The sequence below is a fragment of the Schistocerca piceifrons genome, chromosome 2, assembly GCF_021461385.2.
Source record: "Schistocerca piceifrons isolate TAMUIC-IGC-003096 chromosome 2, iqSchPice1.1, whole genome shotgun sequence".
Lineage (NCBI taxonomy): Eukaryota > Metazoa > Arthropoda > Insecta > Orthoptera > Acrididae > Schistocerca > Schistocerca piceifrons.
Window position 1 is genome coordinate 781,988,829 of NC_060139.1, and position 17,121 is coordinate 782,005,949.

A 17,121-nucleotide genomic window follows, 5' to 3' on the forward strand; every position below is an offset into this window, starting at 1 on the left:
TACAGTTGAGTCAACTTACAGAATCCCTCACACCTGGCAGTTCTTTTGATAGCTTTCAATTGCAATGTGCAAATGGCTATAGGCCAAAGCAATAGCTGTCTACAGAGCTATGAAGAGGCATTGCCATAGAAATCTTTACAAAATGCAAAGCAGCTGGGTGTAGTGTCCAGAAACTGCCTAGAGTCATATCCCAGTGAGTCTACTGCAGGAGTACATATAAGGTTTTGTTTCTAATACAAAATTGGCAAAAATGAATACCCTTGCAATGCTCAGTTTGTCAGCCTGTATACAATAATCAACATGTATTACGAATACAAATCTGTGACAACCTATGTATAATGTTCACCCTTACTTATCCAAGTAGTAGCTGCAATTTAATAATATAATGAAATTAATGACTGAATTTATGAGCCAATATTAAAATTGCCTGTTACTCAAATTTGGTGTCATTTAGAATAAATGTGTTGTGGGTGTGGCTCAATCACGCAAGCTGGTGGCTGTGTATTTCATAATAATTTTATTCAAATGGTTGTTTGTATCTTTTGCAGTGTCAAGAGATTTATACTTTTAATGCTCATTTGAATATAGTGAATGGTCTGTAGACAAAAGGACAGAGTGATCAGCGTCAAGAAACACATCTTTTGAGGTATGTTACTTATTTGTTGCATGTGTTAAATTTAAATGGATTCCGAAATTACATATTTGTGAAACACCGGGAAGAATGAACAGGCTACATAAACCATGGGAAATCAGCAGTCACCGTCAGTAGGCCAGCCAGTTAATGGGTCAATTTGTGCAGGAGTTGCCAGCAGCAGTCACTCCGAGACACACAAATGATGTGTGGTAGAAGGCTGCACTATTTCAACTGATAGAAATATTTTTGTTTGTTTTAGATTTTGCCAAATTTACTCTTGGTTTCAGTGAAAAAGTCTCACACAAGTTTCGAACTAACTCTGGACAGTTTCACAATCATTCGGACTCAGAATATTGTCGATACTTGGAAACTTCAATTTCATTTAATTTGATTATATCGCCTAGGACTTTCACTTATTGAGCAGCATTTCATTATGTTTGTTTTTGTTAAGATATTATCCAGATTTTTTATTTAAGCATCTATCATCTGAAAGTATCAGTCAATGAACCTTTTCCTTTTTTATAAAAACCAATTATTTATTTTGCAAGCTGTATCTGAGCAATTATCTGGCACTGAACAAATACACAGGATTTAAGTGTATGATTACAATCTGCCTGAAGAGCTGCTTTATTCAAACAGAGACACACATTTGCCCAATTCCTTGTGCAGGTTGGTAAACGGATTCTTCGTCAACAGTTTTCTTTTAGTGTAACCTACCCAGCAAGGGATGTTACAAGGCTGGCTGGTGTACCAGAAAAATAATCGTTAATCTGGCTCCATATCTCGCAAAATAGAGCAGTGCATGTTACTATACATGTAGATCTCTCAATACATAGTTTTTAGCAGCATGACTAAGGGGTACATTTTTCTGCCATCCTTGAGTTGAACCCTAATTAGAAAACCTGCTATACTGTACATTAAAAAATAAAGTAAAATGCATTTCAAAATGCACAAATCCATATTTGTTACTGATGAGTATCACTTATTGTCTGGCTTTGCTGTTTATTTTTTAAATTCATTTTACGTCAATGTTTCAGAGTACAACATATAAACACGTTATCACCAGTTCTTTCATATCTCGTCTTACTCTGTCTGCAGCTGTAGATAGTTCTCCTGTCTCAACCTTGAAAAATCTGTTGTTATTTACAGCCCTTAGATGTATTAAAATCAATAAACAGACCTCAAACTTCATAAGCTACAGCGATCCTCAGCTTTTGTCCGCTGCTACATCACTATTGAACAACTTTTCTTATCTTTGATGGTTTTGTGAGTTTGGGCTACAACAGAGCAAGATTTTAAGTCCTAAACATAAGAAGTTAAACAAATGGGTTTTGTGAAAAATAAAACTGTACACATTAAATAAATGTTATTTATTGCCTCAACAAGAAAATAAGATACAAAAGTCTTGTCTTCTTGACTTTATATTTACACAAAAATACGTTAACAATTAATATCAGGATTATAAAACACCTCTGGTGTTATGAGAAGTACGACCTATGAAGAATAAATAAGATGAACGAGTTGCTGGTGTGAAATACCTCAAAGTCAACCTGTCACAATTTGCTTGCAAAACTGTGTGGTTGTCCAGATAAGTAGATTTTGTGTATGCATTGTGAAAGTAAGGTGTGGTGCAGTAATACCGTTGAGCCCGAAAAACTTACGTTCTAAAATGGAATTCTGCTTCAAACTTAGGCAAATGGCAAGCAACTGTCACCTCATGCTGCAGCAGAAGCATGGAAATAGTGCTTTTGTATACAAGTGATACAAGCATTTCCATAATGGTTGGGGCATCCCACTGGGCCTGCAACTTTTTGTACCGCTGATACAGAGCTAATTTAAGTCTCAAGTGTCAAAAGCCATCACTTGGTGTGCACCAGAGGCATCGCAATTCTAACATTTCTGTACAGGGTATTCCACAATTAAGACCAACCGCTTGGGGCACCAAGCAGAGAGGTGTTAGGGGTGGCCAAGTACAAGATTTGTATACAGCCCATGCAAAAACTGACAAGAGTGAAAATGTATGAGGAAAAAAGAGGAGGGGAGCAGGGATAAGTGGCACCAAGTGATAAATCGCTTGTGTGGAAAAATGTTCCTTAGTGGCTCTGCGGTAACAACACAGTGAATTTTCTCTGAATCTCAACTAAAGGTCATTGACAGGCAGCTGAAATGATGGCAGACATTACAAAAGCATCAATATGGGAGGTGTTTATAGAATTGTAATGGAAAAATTGGGCAGACTAAAACTATGTCTGCAGTTCCAACCTCATGAACTAACTCATGAACAGAAACATGGCAGGATGGAAGTGTGTAGCGACTGTCAACATGGGGGTGGGGGGGGGGGGGGCAGTTTTAATCTATCAATTATGGATGACAAACTGCAACTGTGATTTAAATTAGCAATAACAACCTTTCCTTTTCAAAAACATTTCACTATCAACAGCTAAAGTTCTGCTGTTTTCCCCAGCATCTAGCTGCACTTGGCCCATGATATAATGTTCTTGTAACACATCCGTCTGATGATGAGCCTGCAGTGGCTCGAAAATATGTTAATCGTACAATAAATTGTATAAAAAATCCAAAAAGAGCATATGGTTCCACATTTATTCCCAAATAAATCACTAACAGTGGATAGAGACCCCCAACTTTCCTGAATGGACCTTTATGGGTGACGAGTTGTGTTGCTTGAAGTACAATTTTGAATTCATGAGGCAAAGCATGATGTGGCTTTGCTCAGGGTTAATGAAATCCGGAAAGGTTACAGGTAAAATGTTCCAATTCAGGGCACTGAAAGCAGCTACCTATGTGAAAATTTTTGGCCACAAACTAGAGTGAATGAGATGTGCACCCCAATACTTAAACAAATGGATCCTGGCAATACTGCATAATGATGCACAGCCCGTCCTATACTGCCATACTGTGCAGCGGCTCCTTTGCATTTAAAGGGGTTATTTTGCTCCATCCTTCCTTTGATTCACTCTATCTTGCCCCTACTAAATACTTAATCTTCTTGCCTTGGATGAAACACCAATAAGGACAATGCTTCAATCCAAAAAGCTCATCTCACATGTTGCCTTTGCCCAATATGCATATTTAGTTCACAAACATACCATATTTCCCGCAAATTCTTCACCATATTTATTGAGCATAGGTTGTATTCTATTAAAAGGCACTGCTGGGTATCAGGATAACACTTTAAATTTCATTTTTGCAGCATTTTAGCACACTTAGTTAAAATTACTAATTTCAGCAACATAGTACATCTCTTTTTATCTATACTCAATAAATCATGCAGAGCAGACAATGAAAAACATTACAGGAGAGCATAAAAAAATGGTAAATACACCTTAAATCACATCCTTTATCAAAATTAAATAGAACATTGTCAATTTTTGCACCTGAAAAAATTGTCCAAAAATTCTGCTTTTTTGTTTCTCTAATAATGATAGTGTTCATCATCCGAATCCAAGCAGACCAATACTGAGGTTTCCACAACAAATCATAAAAGTAATGATATTAATCTGAAAACTCCACAATGCTTAACAACATTTTGAAGGTGGCATACTTATGTCGCCATTTGATCCAAAACAGAATCAGCCAAACAATGCACGAAAGACAGGAATAATAGTGAATGTGTAATTTAACTGCAAACACAGCTGACACAGTCTTTTTAATGAACACGAAGTGTGTTGGTTACAAATGTGACATTAACTGCCAGAATAAAATTCTAGTAGCAACTGGGGATCAAGGATCAAACACAAAACCTCTGGATCATCAAATCTCTACCTTAAACCCAATAAAATCTCACAATTCTTGAATGTGCCATCACTGAACTTTCAATTTTCTAATTTTTACATCCGGTACTCAAATTCTGGATTATGAATGAGTTATTTCATTTTCACATTAGAATTTATGCTTATAATTTTGATTATATACGAATTTAAGTGCTTTAGTTATAATAATACTTCACAAAATAATAGCTCTGCTTCATCACACTGGTAAATTATCTGAAACAGAAGAATGTATGTTCAAAAAGTCTCATTATGGACACCCAACATTTTCATTTCAGAAAAATTATGTTTTACAGCTTACTAAGGAGTTCTTATAGTTATTACCTGTTTTGTGATCTTTAAACGAATACATTTATCCAACAATTCTTTGCATTATCTTTCTTCTTCAGATTTTGCTTATTTGTTGTTTAATTTCACATCCACCAGAAACTAACAGAGAAACTGGTAGATAAAGCTCTTACATGGTGCCACCATCCAGGTGGAATGTACAGCATCTCTCCTGGCAAGAGCACAGTTTCCATTGCTGAGATTTCTTTGTACAACGGGAAACTTTCATAATCAGGTGCTTCTGGGTCTACTTGGGCTGTGTTAGTAACCAAGCCACTTTTTGGAGGATATAAGGCATCCGAATCAGTTGGTGAATAAAGAAGTACTCTTTTTTCACCTATAACCTGCAATCAAGGACATCAGTATAAGCTCTTGTTACCATTTAATAATGTTTTTTTTTATAAAAATAATTTTCCCTATTCAAAAGTTGTCTACTTCAGCTTGCTGTAGGAAAATGTGTCAGTTGGCCCTTTTTCATGGTTTCTAAACCAGAATATTATCTACAAATATTCCCTTCATTTCTGAATAGGAGCAGTAAAGATAAACACTTACTGTACAGTTGAGATGTTGAGCATTCGACAAACAAAAATTCCTGAGAACTTTGCAAAGCTAACTGATACAAAACAAAAATGTGTTACCTTTACAGTTTCCATTATTAGAATTTCCCCCAGGAATTTCCATTATTATATTAACAATGAAAATAATGACTTATTGATGATAAAATGTAAAAGGATAGATAAAAAAATCTACTCACCAAGTGGCAGCAGGAGAACACACACACAAAAATGTTAAACCCTTACAAGCTTTCGGAGCCAGTGGCCTCTTCTTATGGCAGAAGAGTTGACTGAGATTACTACTAAAACATCATGTACAAGTCAAGTGAAAAGCTAACTCCATTGTATGAAACAGGGGTGGTAGGGAGAACAGTGGAAAATAGACAGGTCAGGAAATGACAGATGTAGAAAATTAAAATGGGGTGAAGAAAGGATTAGTAATTGTGAATAAATGCTGAGACAGAAGGAATTAAAGGAAATTAAGGCTATGTGGGTGGCGATAACCGAGGTCATCTTGTCCTTAGTAACCACCTGTGGACTTCTGAGAAACTGATCTCTGAGGGAAGAATCCACATGGCGTGTGTGGTGAAACAGGCACCAACATCATGACTGTTGTGTTGTAGAACATGCTCTGCAACACGATATTGTGTGTCGCTGGTATACACCTTCTGCCTATGCCCATTCTTTCTGAATGACAACTGGGTGGTAGTCAAGCCCATGTAAAAGGCTGAACAGTGTTGACATAACAGCTGGTATATGACATGTTTTACAGGTGGCTGTCCCTTTGATAGTACATGTTTTGCCAGTTACAGGGCCAGAATAGGTGATGGAATGAGGGCACATAGGGTAAGTCTTGCAGCGGGACTGTCACAGGGGTAGGAGCCATATGATAGCGAAATGGTGCAGGAGCAGCATACGGTCTGACAAGGAAATTATAGAGACTGGAAGGGCGACGAAAAGCTATTCTAGGTGTGGTGGGCAAAACAGGCAGAGGGTGTATACAAGCGACACACACTATCCTGTTGCAGAGCATGCTCTACAACACAACAGTCATGACCTCAGTGCCTGTTTCACCACATGCACCATGTGGTTTCCTCCCCCAGAACCAGTTTCTCAGAACTCCACAGGTGGGAACCAAGGACAAGATGTCCTTGGTTCTTGCCACCAACCTGGCCTTAATTTATGTTAATTCCTTCTCTCTCAGCATTTATACACAGTAACTACTACTATCTTCACTCCATTTTAATTTTCTACATCTGTCATTTCCTGACCTGTCAATTTTTCACCCTCTCCCTCCCACCTCTGTTACGTACAATTTACTTAGCTTTTTTACTGTTACTAACTCGTGCACGACATTTTAGTAGTACTCTTTCTTTTACATTGTATGCTGTCTTCCACTGTTAAGTTCTCAGGTTTTCAAATCCCGACTGGTGCTGTTCTCAACAGTCTGTCTTTACTTCTCATCCTGTCTCATAAGTCTCCCCCGATCCGGGGTTCTGGGTGACTTTCCTGAACTGTACCCCTTTTCCTAAGCCTCTCCAGTCTTTTTTCCTCACCCCTCTGCCTTCTCCAACTCTTCTGCCAGAAGAATGGGCCACTGGCTCCAAAAACTTGAAAAAGTTTAACCATTGTGTGTGTGTGTTCTCCTGCCATCGCTTGGTGAGTAGATTTTTTACCTATCCATTTACATTATTATATTAATGTTCTTTACATAATATACAAGGTACAACTCTGCTTCCACTGTTTTTTCCCAACATTTGAGGCTTTAATGGAACAAATTGGTTACATATGTATCATTCAAAGTATTTTCCATCGCTGGCCACTACTTTCTCCCATTTTTCGGGCAGTGTACGAAGCCTGCATTGAAAAAATTGTTCATCTTTTGAAGTGATCCACGAATCAATCCAATTTGTGATTTCGTGAGATCGGAAGTGTTGGTCAGCCAGGCCATACGCCACTGATCTAAACAGGCGATAGAGGGAGCAATGCCTGGAGAATATGGCGGGTGGGGTAGGACTTCCCATTTTAACGTTTCCAAGTACGTTTTGACCTCTTTTGTAACGTGGGCTCGAGCGTTGTCGTGCTGCAAAATCACTTTATCGTGTCCCCCTCTGTATTGTGGCCATTTGTTTTTTAATGCTCTGCTCAAACGCATTAATTGCGTTCGATAACAAGCACCTGTGATAGTTTCACTTGGTTTTTACACCTCATAGTACACGATGCCGAGCTGGTCCCATCAAATGCGGAGCATGATGTTGGAGCCGTGAATATTCAGTTTGGCCATCGATGTGGAAGCATGGCCGAGATATACCCATGATTTTTTGCATTTAGGGTTGTCGTAATGAACCCATTCTTCGTCCCGTCACAATGCAATGCAGAAATCCCTTCCGCTTTTGCCTCTGAAGCAACTGTTCATAAACACACAAACTCTGTTCGTCTCTTGGTTTCAGCTCACACGGGACCAAAATACCTTCTTTCTGAATCATGCCCATAGCCTTGAGAAGTTCTGAAATGGCTTGCTGCGTAACTCCCACTAATCGTGCCAATTCTTTTTGAGTTTGACGCGAGTCTTCACTCAGCAATGTCTCCAATTCTGCATCTTCGAAAACATTCTCCCTTCCACCACTATGCTGGTCTGTGACGTTAAAATCACCGTTCTTGAAGTGTCGAAACCACTCACAACACGTTTTTTCACTAATAGTGTCCTTACCACACGTACTTGAGAGCATTCAGTGAGACTCAGCCGCTGTTTTCTTTATACTGAAACAAAACTGTAACACCTCCCAAAATGATGAGAATTAGGCTCGTAAACTGACATTTTCAATTGAGAACAACTTTATGATGCAGACACAAATCGTCTAATGTTTGAATGAGGTCCAAGCTAACTGCCTTACCTGTGCAATCTGTTTCTTTTGACCGCTACTTACTGTTGCCGCCACCTATTGGCAAACGGTGGAAGCAAAGTTGTACACCTTGTAATTAAATGTGTTATCTGTTTACAATATTTTGCACTTCACTTCTGAATATCATATGACAAAGTAAACTGGATTTAATGTAATGTATTGCTGCAGCTATTATGCAGTATTCTATCAGGATATCACATCTAAAATGCTGTCAACCCACCTCAATGGCCACTGTCAAACTGTGGCTAACCCCAAACAATACAAATGCTAGAAACACAAATCCTGTTGATAGAAGGTATTATCATTTGAATTTGACCAGGGGAGGAGATTTAGTGTGGTACATTTCCTGGGGAAAGAAACACAGTAGAAGAAGAATGGGTAGCTCTGAGGGATGAAGTAGTGAAGGCAGTGGAGGATCAACTAGGTAAAAAGACGAGGGCTAGTAGAAATCCTTGGGTAACAGGAGAAATATTGAATTTAACTGATGAAAGGAGAAAATATTAAAATGCAGTAAATGAAGCAGGCAAAAAGGAATACAAACGTCTCAAAAATGAGATCGACAGGAAGTGCAAAATGGCTAAGCAGGCATGGCTAGAGGACAAATGTAAGGATGTAGAGGCTTATCTCCACTAGGGGTAAGATAGATACAGCCTACAGGAAAATTAAAGAGACCTTTGGAGAAAAGAGAGCCACTTGTGTGAATATCAAGAACTCAGATGGAAACCCAGTTATAAGCAAAGAAGGGAAAGCACAAAGGTGGAAGGAGTATATAGAGGATCTATACAAGGGCGATGTACTTGACGACAATATTATGGAAATGGAGGAGGATGTAGATGAAGATGAATGGGAGATACGATACTGCGTGAAGAGTTTGACAGAGCACTGAAAGACCTGAGTCGAAACAAGGCCCCGGGAGTAGACAACATTCAATTAGAACTACTGACGGCCTTGGGAGAGCCAGTCCTGACAAAACTCTACCATCTGGTGAGCAAGATGTATGAAACAGGCGAAATACCCTCAGACTTCAAGAAGAATATAATAATTCCAATCCCAAAGAAGCAGGTGTTGACAGATGTGAAAATTACTGAACTATCAGTTTAATAAGCCACAGCTGCAAAATACTAACGCGAAATATTTACAGACGAATGGAAAAAGTGGTAGAAGCCGACCTCGGGGAAGATCAGTTTGGATTCCGTAGAAATGTTGGAACACGTGAGGCAATACTGACCTTACGACTTATCTTAGAAGAAAGATTAAGGACAGGCAAACCTATGTTTCTAGCATTTGTAGACTTAGAGAAAGTCTTTGACAATGTTGACTGGAATACTCTCTTTAAAATTCTAAAGGTGGTAGGGGTAAAATATAGGGAGCGAAAGGCTATTTACAATTTGTACAGAAACCAGATGGCAGTTATAAGAGTCGAGGAGCATGAAAGGGAAGCAGTGGTTGGAAAGGGGCTGAGACAAGGTTGTAGCCTATCCCCGATGTTATTCAATCTGTATATTGAGCAAGCAGTAAAGGAAACAAAAGAAAAATTTGGAGTAGGTATTAAAATCCAGGGAGAAGAAATAAAAACTTCGAGGTTCACCGATGACATTGTAATTCTGTCAGAGACAGCGAAGGACTTGGAAGAGCAGTTGAACGGAATGGACAGTGTCTTGAAAGGAGGATATAAGATGAACATCAAAAGTAAAACGAGGATAATGGAATGTAGTCGAATTAAGTCGGGTGATGCTGAGGGAATTAGATTAGGAAATGAGACACTTAAAGTAGTAAAGGAGTTTTGATATTTGGGGATCAAAATAACTGATGATGGTCGAAGTAGAGAAGGTATAAAATGTAGACTGGCAATGGCAAGGAAAGCGTTTCTGAAGAAGAGAAATTTGTTAACATCGAGTATACATTTAAGTGTCAGGAAGTCGTTTCTGAAAGTATTTGTATGGAGTGTAGCCATGTATGGAAGTGAAACATGGACGATAAATAGTTGAGACAAGAAGAGAATAGAAGCTTTCGAAATGTGGTGCTACAGAAGAATGCCGAAGATTAGGTGGGTAGATCACGTAACTAATGAGGAGGTATTGAAAAGGATTGGGGAGAAGAGAAGTTTGTGGCCCAACTTGACTAGAAGAAGGGATCGGTTGGTAGGACATGTTCTGAGGCATCAAGGGATCACAAATTTAGCATTGGAGGGCAGCGTGGAGGGTAAAAATCATAGAGGGAGACCAAGAGATGAATACACTAAGCAGAGTCAAAAGGATGTAGGTTGCAGTAGGTACTGGGAGATGAAGCTTGCACAGGATAGATTTGCATGGAGAGCTGCATCAAACCAGTCTCAGGACTGAAGACAACAACAACAACAACAACAACAACATTTCCTGATTACAGGCGTGAGAACTAATTTAACTCCTATCGTCACAGTAGTATATAATTATCAGGTTTTTTTTACATCTCACTTTTTCAGCCAACAAGTCATACAATTTTCCTTTTCTTTCCTGCTTTACTGGCTTTATAACTACAACCTTCAGCAAGTTAAATCTCCCCTTTATTATAAAAGACAGTGCCCAAGTCTTCTAATTAACAATCACATATATAATTTTTTAAGTCAGTACCAGTCAATGGAATGGACACCAAAATTATGACACTTTAGTCTATTGTCTATTTTATAATGACTGACCCCGACTTCAAGCCCACATTTTGGTTACACTGCATGACAAACATTGATGTATTTACTTTTTCCAGCATATTTTGGCGAGTGTCAACAATGGAATTAAAACAGCCAGACAACAATTAGGAGAAAAATTTCCTTTGCACAGTTTAAAGATACAACCTTTTTGTATTTGCAGGCAGAATTTTTTTTCTAAATGGTCATCACATTGCTATAATGTCCAACACAATATGCTGCAATTACACTTACCACTCTAGCTATTGTGGTGAAAAAAGGATGTAAAGCTTGAACTTTTGATGGTCACATCATATATCATTACTAATCAATACCGTATTTACTCGAATATAAGCCGCACTTTTTTTCCGGTTTTTGTGATCCAAACAACCGCCTGCGGCTTAGAATCGAGTACAAAGCAAGCGGAAGTTCTAACAAATGTTGGTAGGTGCCGCCGCAACTAAGTTCTGCCGTCGAATATATGTACCACTACACAGGCATGCTTTGTAGGCACAAAGATAAATACTGGCGCCAAAACCTCTGGGGAAAAAAAAAAAAAGTGGAAGACGAGCTTTTTTTTCCTCCGCCCTGAGTTTCGACTACTGCATTTTCATACATTATCCAACGAAGTAAATACAAATTCCGTATTGTTCATCTTCGAATGTAGCAGAATTTTAATGTACTACGAAAATCCAACAGGCAAGACTGTTTGGGATGTTTGTCAATATGGCCAACTCTACGTTCTGAATTTTTTCCTAGCTGTGAGAAGAGATGGTTGCTAATAGGAACCTGACGAAATGTGAATCACATGCAATATTCTCTTCACCATAAGAAAGAATGCAGATACAAACATTTTGCCATGTATTCTTTCGTGTTTGCTGCTATCTCATTTAAATCCTGACTGCCTAATAAACTACGAAACTAGAGTGAGACAACAGCAAACGCGGCAGAATATACATATCATGTCATGTTTATATTTGTATTATTCTTATGCCTAATAGTGATACAGTCAGAAATGAAGCACGGCAAATGACTAGATTTTTAAATCTAAGATGACTAATTTCTGTGCAGAATTTGATGTACAAAAGAAGCAGCCGCAAAGATTTTCAAACAGAGAATAATTTTCGCCTAACTCTCGTTCAGAACATGTTCTGTCATACGCAGTCTATTATTTGGTTCTTGTTAATCATTATCAAAGAAAACAGCAGTGTAAGTAACAACAAATAGCAGTCTCTTGGCATTGTTTCGCTAATGAGACGATTCCTCTCTCTCTCTCTCTCTCTCTCTCTCTCTCTCTCTCTCTCTCTCTCTCTCTCTTTTTCCCTCTCTCTCTTCAAGCGGCGCTAGCGCGCACAAAAGCAAGCCATGCTGCAAGCGGCGACAGGCCATAAACACGCACTATCAGAATGCGACAAACAATGCATGACACAGTACAGTAATGCATTTTCAGCTTAGAGTGACGTAAACACCTATAACAAAGAAAACGGCACTTATCAGATCAAAGCAAAATAAGCACTTGATTCAAACCAGACGAAGCACATGAGAAAGGAAGGGTACATGTATGACTACGGACGGAGCGCCTCACGCATAGCAATGGCTACCTGGTAAAGCTTAACTGCTAAGCTTACGACTCGAACCAAACTACTGTAGCTGCACCGTCATTCATTCGACCTAAATTGTGTCTCGTATTACAATGGATCAACTTTGTTTCGATTTGGAGGTGCGGCCTAAAACTTTTCTTCCCCCTTGAATTTCAAGTCTCAAATTTCACATGCGGCTTAGATTCGGGAAATTTTTTTCCTTTATTTCGAGTCTCATTTTTCAGGTGCGGCTTAGATTCGAGTAAATACGGTAACTCCATTGTTTGTCAGTTATGAGTTTGTAAAGTAATTACATTAGTAGCTACAGTGTACATGAGAATATGGTGGAGGGTACTTGTGATACTAACATGCCGCCACTCTTGTAATGTGGATAAGCACCTATTCACCAGCGAAGAATGGCAATTTTGTATTCACATTCGAATACAGCAATGCCACTTTCATTTGCTGCGGGTAGAGGGCATTGCTGAATACAGAGCTCTTACATCAGCACACCCCAAAAGGAACCTAACTGGTATGCAATCTGGAGCAGAAAACTTCCCTTTATTAAGTGATTTAAAGTTACTTTGCTACACCCAGGGCATCTGCTTCTGTTACTCATATTGTCAGCTGTTCATGGCTCAAATTCTGGAATATTTAGCAAGTTTTCTTTGCTTAAGGGATTTCAGAAAACAGTGTTTAGTAATTCTGCTTTCGTGGCACTGTCAATGGTAACATTATCATTGCTATCATGCAGTGAAAGTATTAATTGTGTCTTGCTGCTGTGTACGTTACATATGATGAAACTCTATGGATTTTCTGCCAGATTTCGAGACAGTTTTGTTGTGTATTACAATGAACTCAACCGCAAATTTTGAAACATTGTGAATTTGCATTCTTTTAAATATTGCACACATTTTCATTGGTTTTGCAATGCCCTGATCTGTTTTGCATACTGAGGAGGATCTGTATCATCCTACTTAGTAAGAATCTCTCAACTGCTGTTAATGCTATCTCTTTGAATTTAATCCAAATACAGTCTATGTTATCGTAGTTAGTTTGGAAGAAATGGAGATTATCTTAGGAAGGTGTCAATCAAATTATTTATCTGCTTTTTTAAACAGGTATACTGTACTTTGCATGACCTTTTGGATACTGAACCCTGCATCTGTCGTGATGCTATTTATTTGTTCAGGTTTACATGTTTCTAAGATGTGAAACATGTTATCATGGCCATCTTCACTTCAAGTAGGTTGAACTAATTGCTCAAAATAATTTTTGAAGAAAGCACTTAGAATTTTGTACAATATTTCATACCTACCACTGACTCTGAAAATGTATTTTTGCCAACATATTGAGTGTCAATCGAAACTGACACCAACTGCAATTTTTTTGAGTCAGGTACCTATTTGAGCAACTACCTCATTTAAATCTGAGCATTGGTAAGAACCAATTATTAATTTATTCTGTCTGTCAAGTATAGCTTCTACCCATACTAACTTACAGCAATTACGCACTTCAACTTAGCTACAACACAAACTATTTTTAACAGCAAAAAGCAGTTCATCACTAACCGAATTTAATCTATCCTTTCCAAACAATGTTTGGTCCTTTGTACAAAAACTTTGGCTAAACTTATCTGCGGCTGTAGTCAGCTCTCAGTATCTACAAGATGTCCCAGAAGGAATGCTCAATATTCATATAATATGACAGAAATAATCATTCAAAGCAAAAAAGGCTAGTAAATCTAGGCTCTAAAATGCATACCTTAAGAGGTATGAGCACTTTGTCATCTTTGCTACTGTGAAATACAAGTTTGCATAGTTCTTCAGGAGAGATGGTGGCAGTCTTGCACTGATCTCCTGGCAAATCCAAGCCTGTCGTTTTTTGTTCAACTCACTGAAATTTTGCACCCTTATGTATATGGATCCAATCTGCTTTAAATAATTTTTACAGAATTGTTAATAAAATTTTAAAGCTGTGACCAGAATTTTGAACTTTTTGTTACATTATTATTTTAAGGCACACTTTTCCAGGAAATTGGCAAATTTTTTCTATGGCAAAGTAACCTACATTAATAAATGTACAATTAAGTGCAGAAACTTGTTGGTAAATTATTTCTATTATTTTCTGTGATTTTTGGATTTGAAAATTTTTTATGGACAAATTTTCCACATATTATCAACCATAAAACTGTTTAATGTTTAGATTAAAATTTTGTTTCACTTAAATGTTCTTCCATGTAAAAGAATCTGTGTGCCAAATTTCACTGAAATCCTTCCAATGTGTAGGTTCCTGAAGGAGAAAACCTTGAATTGCAAAAAAATCTTTTTAAAATTTGAATGAAGTGTTTTAAAAATTTTTAATCATAACTTAGCTACAACTGCCCATATCCGTATTCCAATTCTTCCTCATGATCCTCTGCTCCTTTGCCTAGCAATTTTTTCTATTCTGCACTGAAGTGTCTGCCTTTGCGATTCATTGCTCTTCGATGATCCGCACTATCTGCTCAGTGAAGACTCCAAGCGTAAAGCCCAACTTGCTGACAATGTGAAGCCTTGCCACACTCCCACCATTAAACACTGCTGCAGCTTCCAAAGCAGAAATCTCCACTACCGCATTGGAAACAAGCACCGTCTTTGAACATATCTACCAAGTAAGAGCATTGAAACTTTCATTTGGGTTCTGCATTTTGCTGTGTAGACATTTTTCTAACAGTTCTGGTGAAGCCAGTGCTCAAAAAGTTGGTTTAACCCACTTCTGACTAGCGTAACATATATGTCATGGAACAGCCTGTCATTGTTTTCTCTCGTTCGCAATAATGCCTGCGTTTGGAGTGGCTATTGTTGTATGGCTTTCAGATAAGGAGGCTTTGTTGTTCACGTTTAGGTAGGTTTCAGTCAGTTGCAAGCATTAAGTGGTCAGTGACTCGTGCTTCAAGTATGGAAGACTTTTCTAACTGAGATTATGTCTTTGAATAAGAAGTAAGTGTCATTTTTTATCGCAAATTATAATACAATTTGTTTAAATTATGGTTGATTATAATGTTAAAAGTACTGAAATTTATGTTAATGGTTATCTACAAAATGCAATTCTTATTTTTGTGGCTCCAAATACAGTTTTAATTTTGTGTTGCATATACGTCACGCTAGGCAGTGAAGATAACGATTCGTTCTCTTTAGAGGTCTGTCTCTCCACAAGATCCTGGCTATTCTTGAAGGGGAGGAAGAAGATGCAACAGATATACTTATTGAACCTCCTGAAGCTAATGTCGATTCAGATGAAGATTCTGGGGAAGAAGATGGGGGAGGAAACGTCGATAATCTTGGACCAAGGCAACTCCAGGCTGGTGCAGAAGTGGTTTTAGCTAGTGAACCTGAGATAAATTTCTCTCCTGATGATAAACCAGATGAACAGGAAAAGTCACAGATCTTAAAAACTGTAATCAGAGATTGGAAAAAAAAAGGAGAGAGAGAGAGAGAGAGAGAGAGAGAGAAGGAAAGAAAAATGATCTGCTTAGTGCTAGTTCTGAGAGTGATTATAGTAAATACAAACACTTGTCTCCAGTTCAGTGCTTCAAATTATTTCAGAACGACGAAGTAATTGAATTTCTTCTCACTGAATCGACGAAGTATGCTTTGTTCAAAAACTGCTCATATCCAAAAATAACACATGAAGAGATAAAAGGTTTTCTAGGAATTCTAATTCTTTCTGGCTATAATCCTTTACCTAGCAGAAGATATTACTGGAATTCTGGATTGGACATGACAAATGAAATGGTCCACAGCACAATGAGAAAGGACAGGTTTGAAACAATTATGAGATTCATTCACTCGTATGACAACACAAAAATAGATGCTAATGATAGAATGTGGAAACTTCGTCCATTAATAAATATGCTAAGAAAAAAAGTTTGCTTTCATTTTGCTAATTACAAGTTGCATACACATTTACATATTACCTCACAACTGAAAACTGCTGTTTTGCAACCATTTCCCAGCACCCGCAAAATATTAAATGAGTTATGAGACATAATTTGGCTGTACCTGTGCTAATAAGTTATGTTTTGGGTCATAATGCAATGGTGTAACAGTACCCTGAGGCCCAAACCAAGCATTGATGTCTGGATCTTCACTCTGTTCTTCATTTTTGTCCTCAGAACTAAGGCAGCAGTAATCTGGTATTCTAATGTCATCTTTAAGCTCTGGGATCTGCAAAAGATAATGATCAATGAAACTGTGTCTGAAGCTTTACTTATTTAACAATAAAAAATTATTCTCATAAAAAACGATGAGTATCACTGCATTATTAAGCAACAAAATAACAGAATGAGCAGCAATGTCACTTTTCTTTACCATCAGTGTGTTCAAACTTCTTAAGTTCACCAATGCAACTGATAATCATGTTCATTTCTTCGCAGTAAAACTGTAATTTATTACTCTGATATCATACATTCTGATGAGTTTGATTCAGGTACAGCAAGAATGCAGAAAAATTGTGATAAAATGCCAACCGTAGGCTAATGCTAATCTAGTTCTGTTATGAAAAGTAGTTAATAAATCTCTAAGGTACAGCATGTACATACTATCAGTTCATCCTGCACAAATTCTTCTCCTGAATAGTATCCCACAGAATGTCCTATAGACTTCTTTATAGAACATCCAGCTTCACAATCAGAA

At 37.9% G+C, this 17,121-nt stretch overlaps 1 protein-coding gene across 1 annotated transcript in view; it reads right to left on the bottom strand.

Annotated features, from left to right (window-relative positions):
* Window positions 1-1,989: 1,989 nt before the first annotated feature.
* The window catches only part of LOC124775858 (bifunctional peptidase and arginyl-hydroxylase JMJD5), an 83,104-nt gene continuing 67,972 nt past the window's right edge, over window positions 1,990-17,121 (bottom strand). Inside the window, exons 6-8 of the mRNA XM_047250692.1 lie at window positions 16,489-16,653; window positions 4,747-5,093; window positions 1,990-4,638 (exon numbers count right to left, since the gene is read on the bottom strand). Of these exons, the coding sequence (XP_047106648.1) occupies window positions 4,836-5,093; window positions 16,489-16,653 (423 nt within the window). The 3' untranslated portion in view covers window positions 1,990-4,638; window positions 4,747-4,835. The remainder of the gene's footprint in view (window positions 4,639-4,746; window positions 5,094-16,488; window positions 16,654-17,121) is intronic.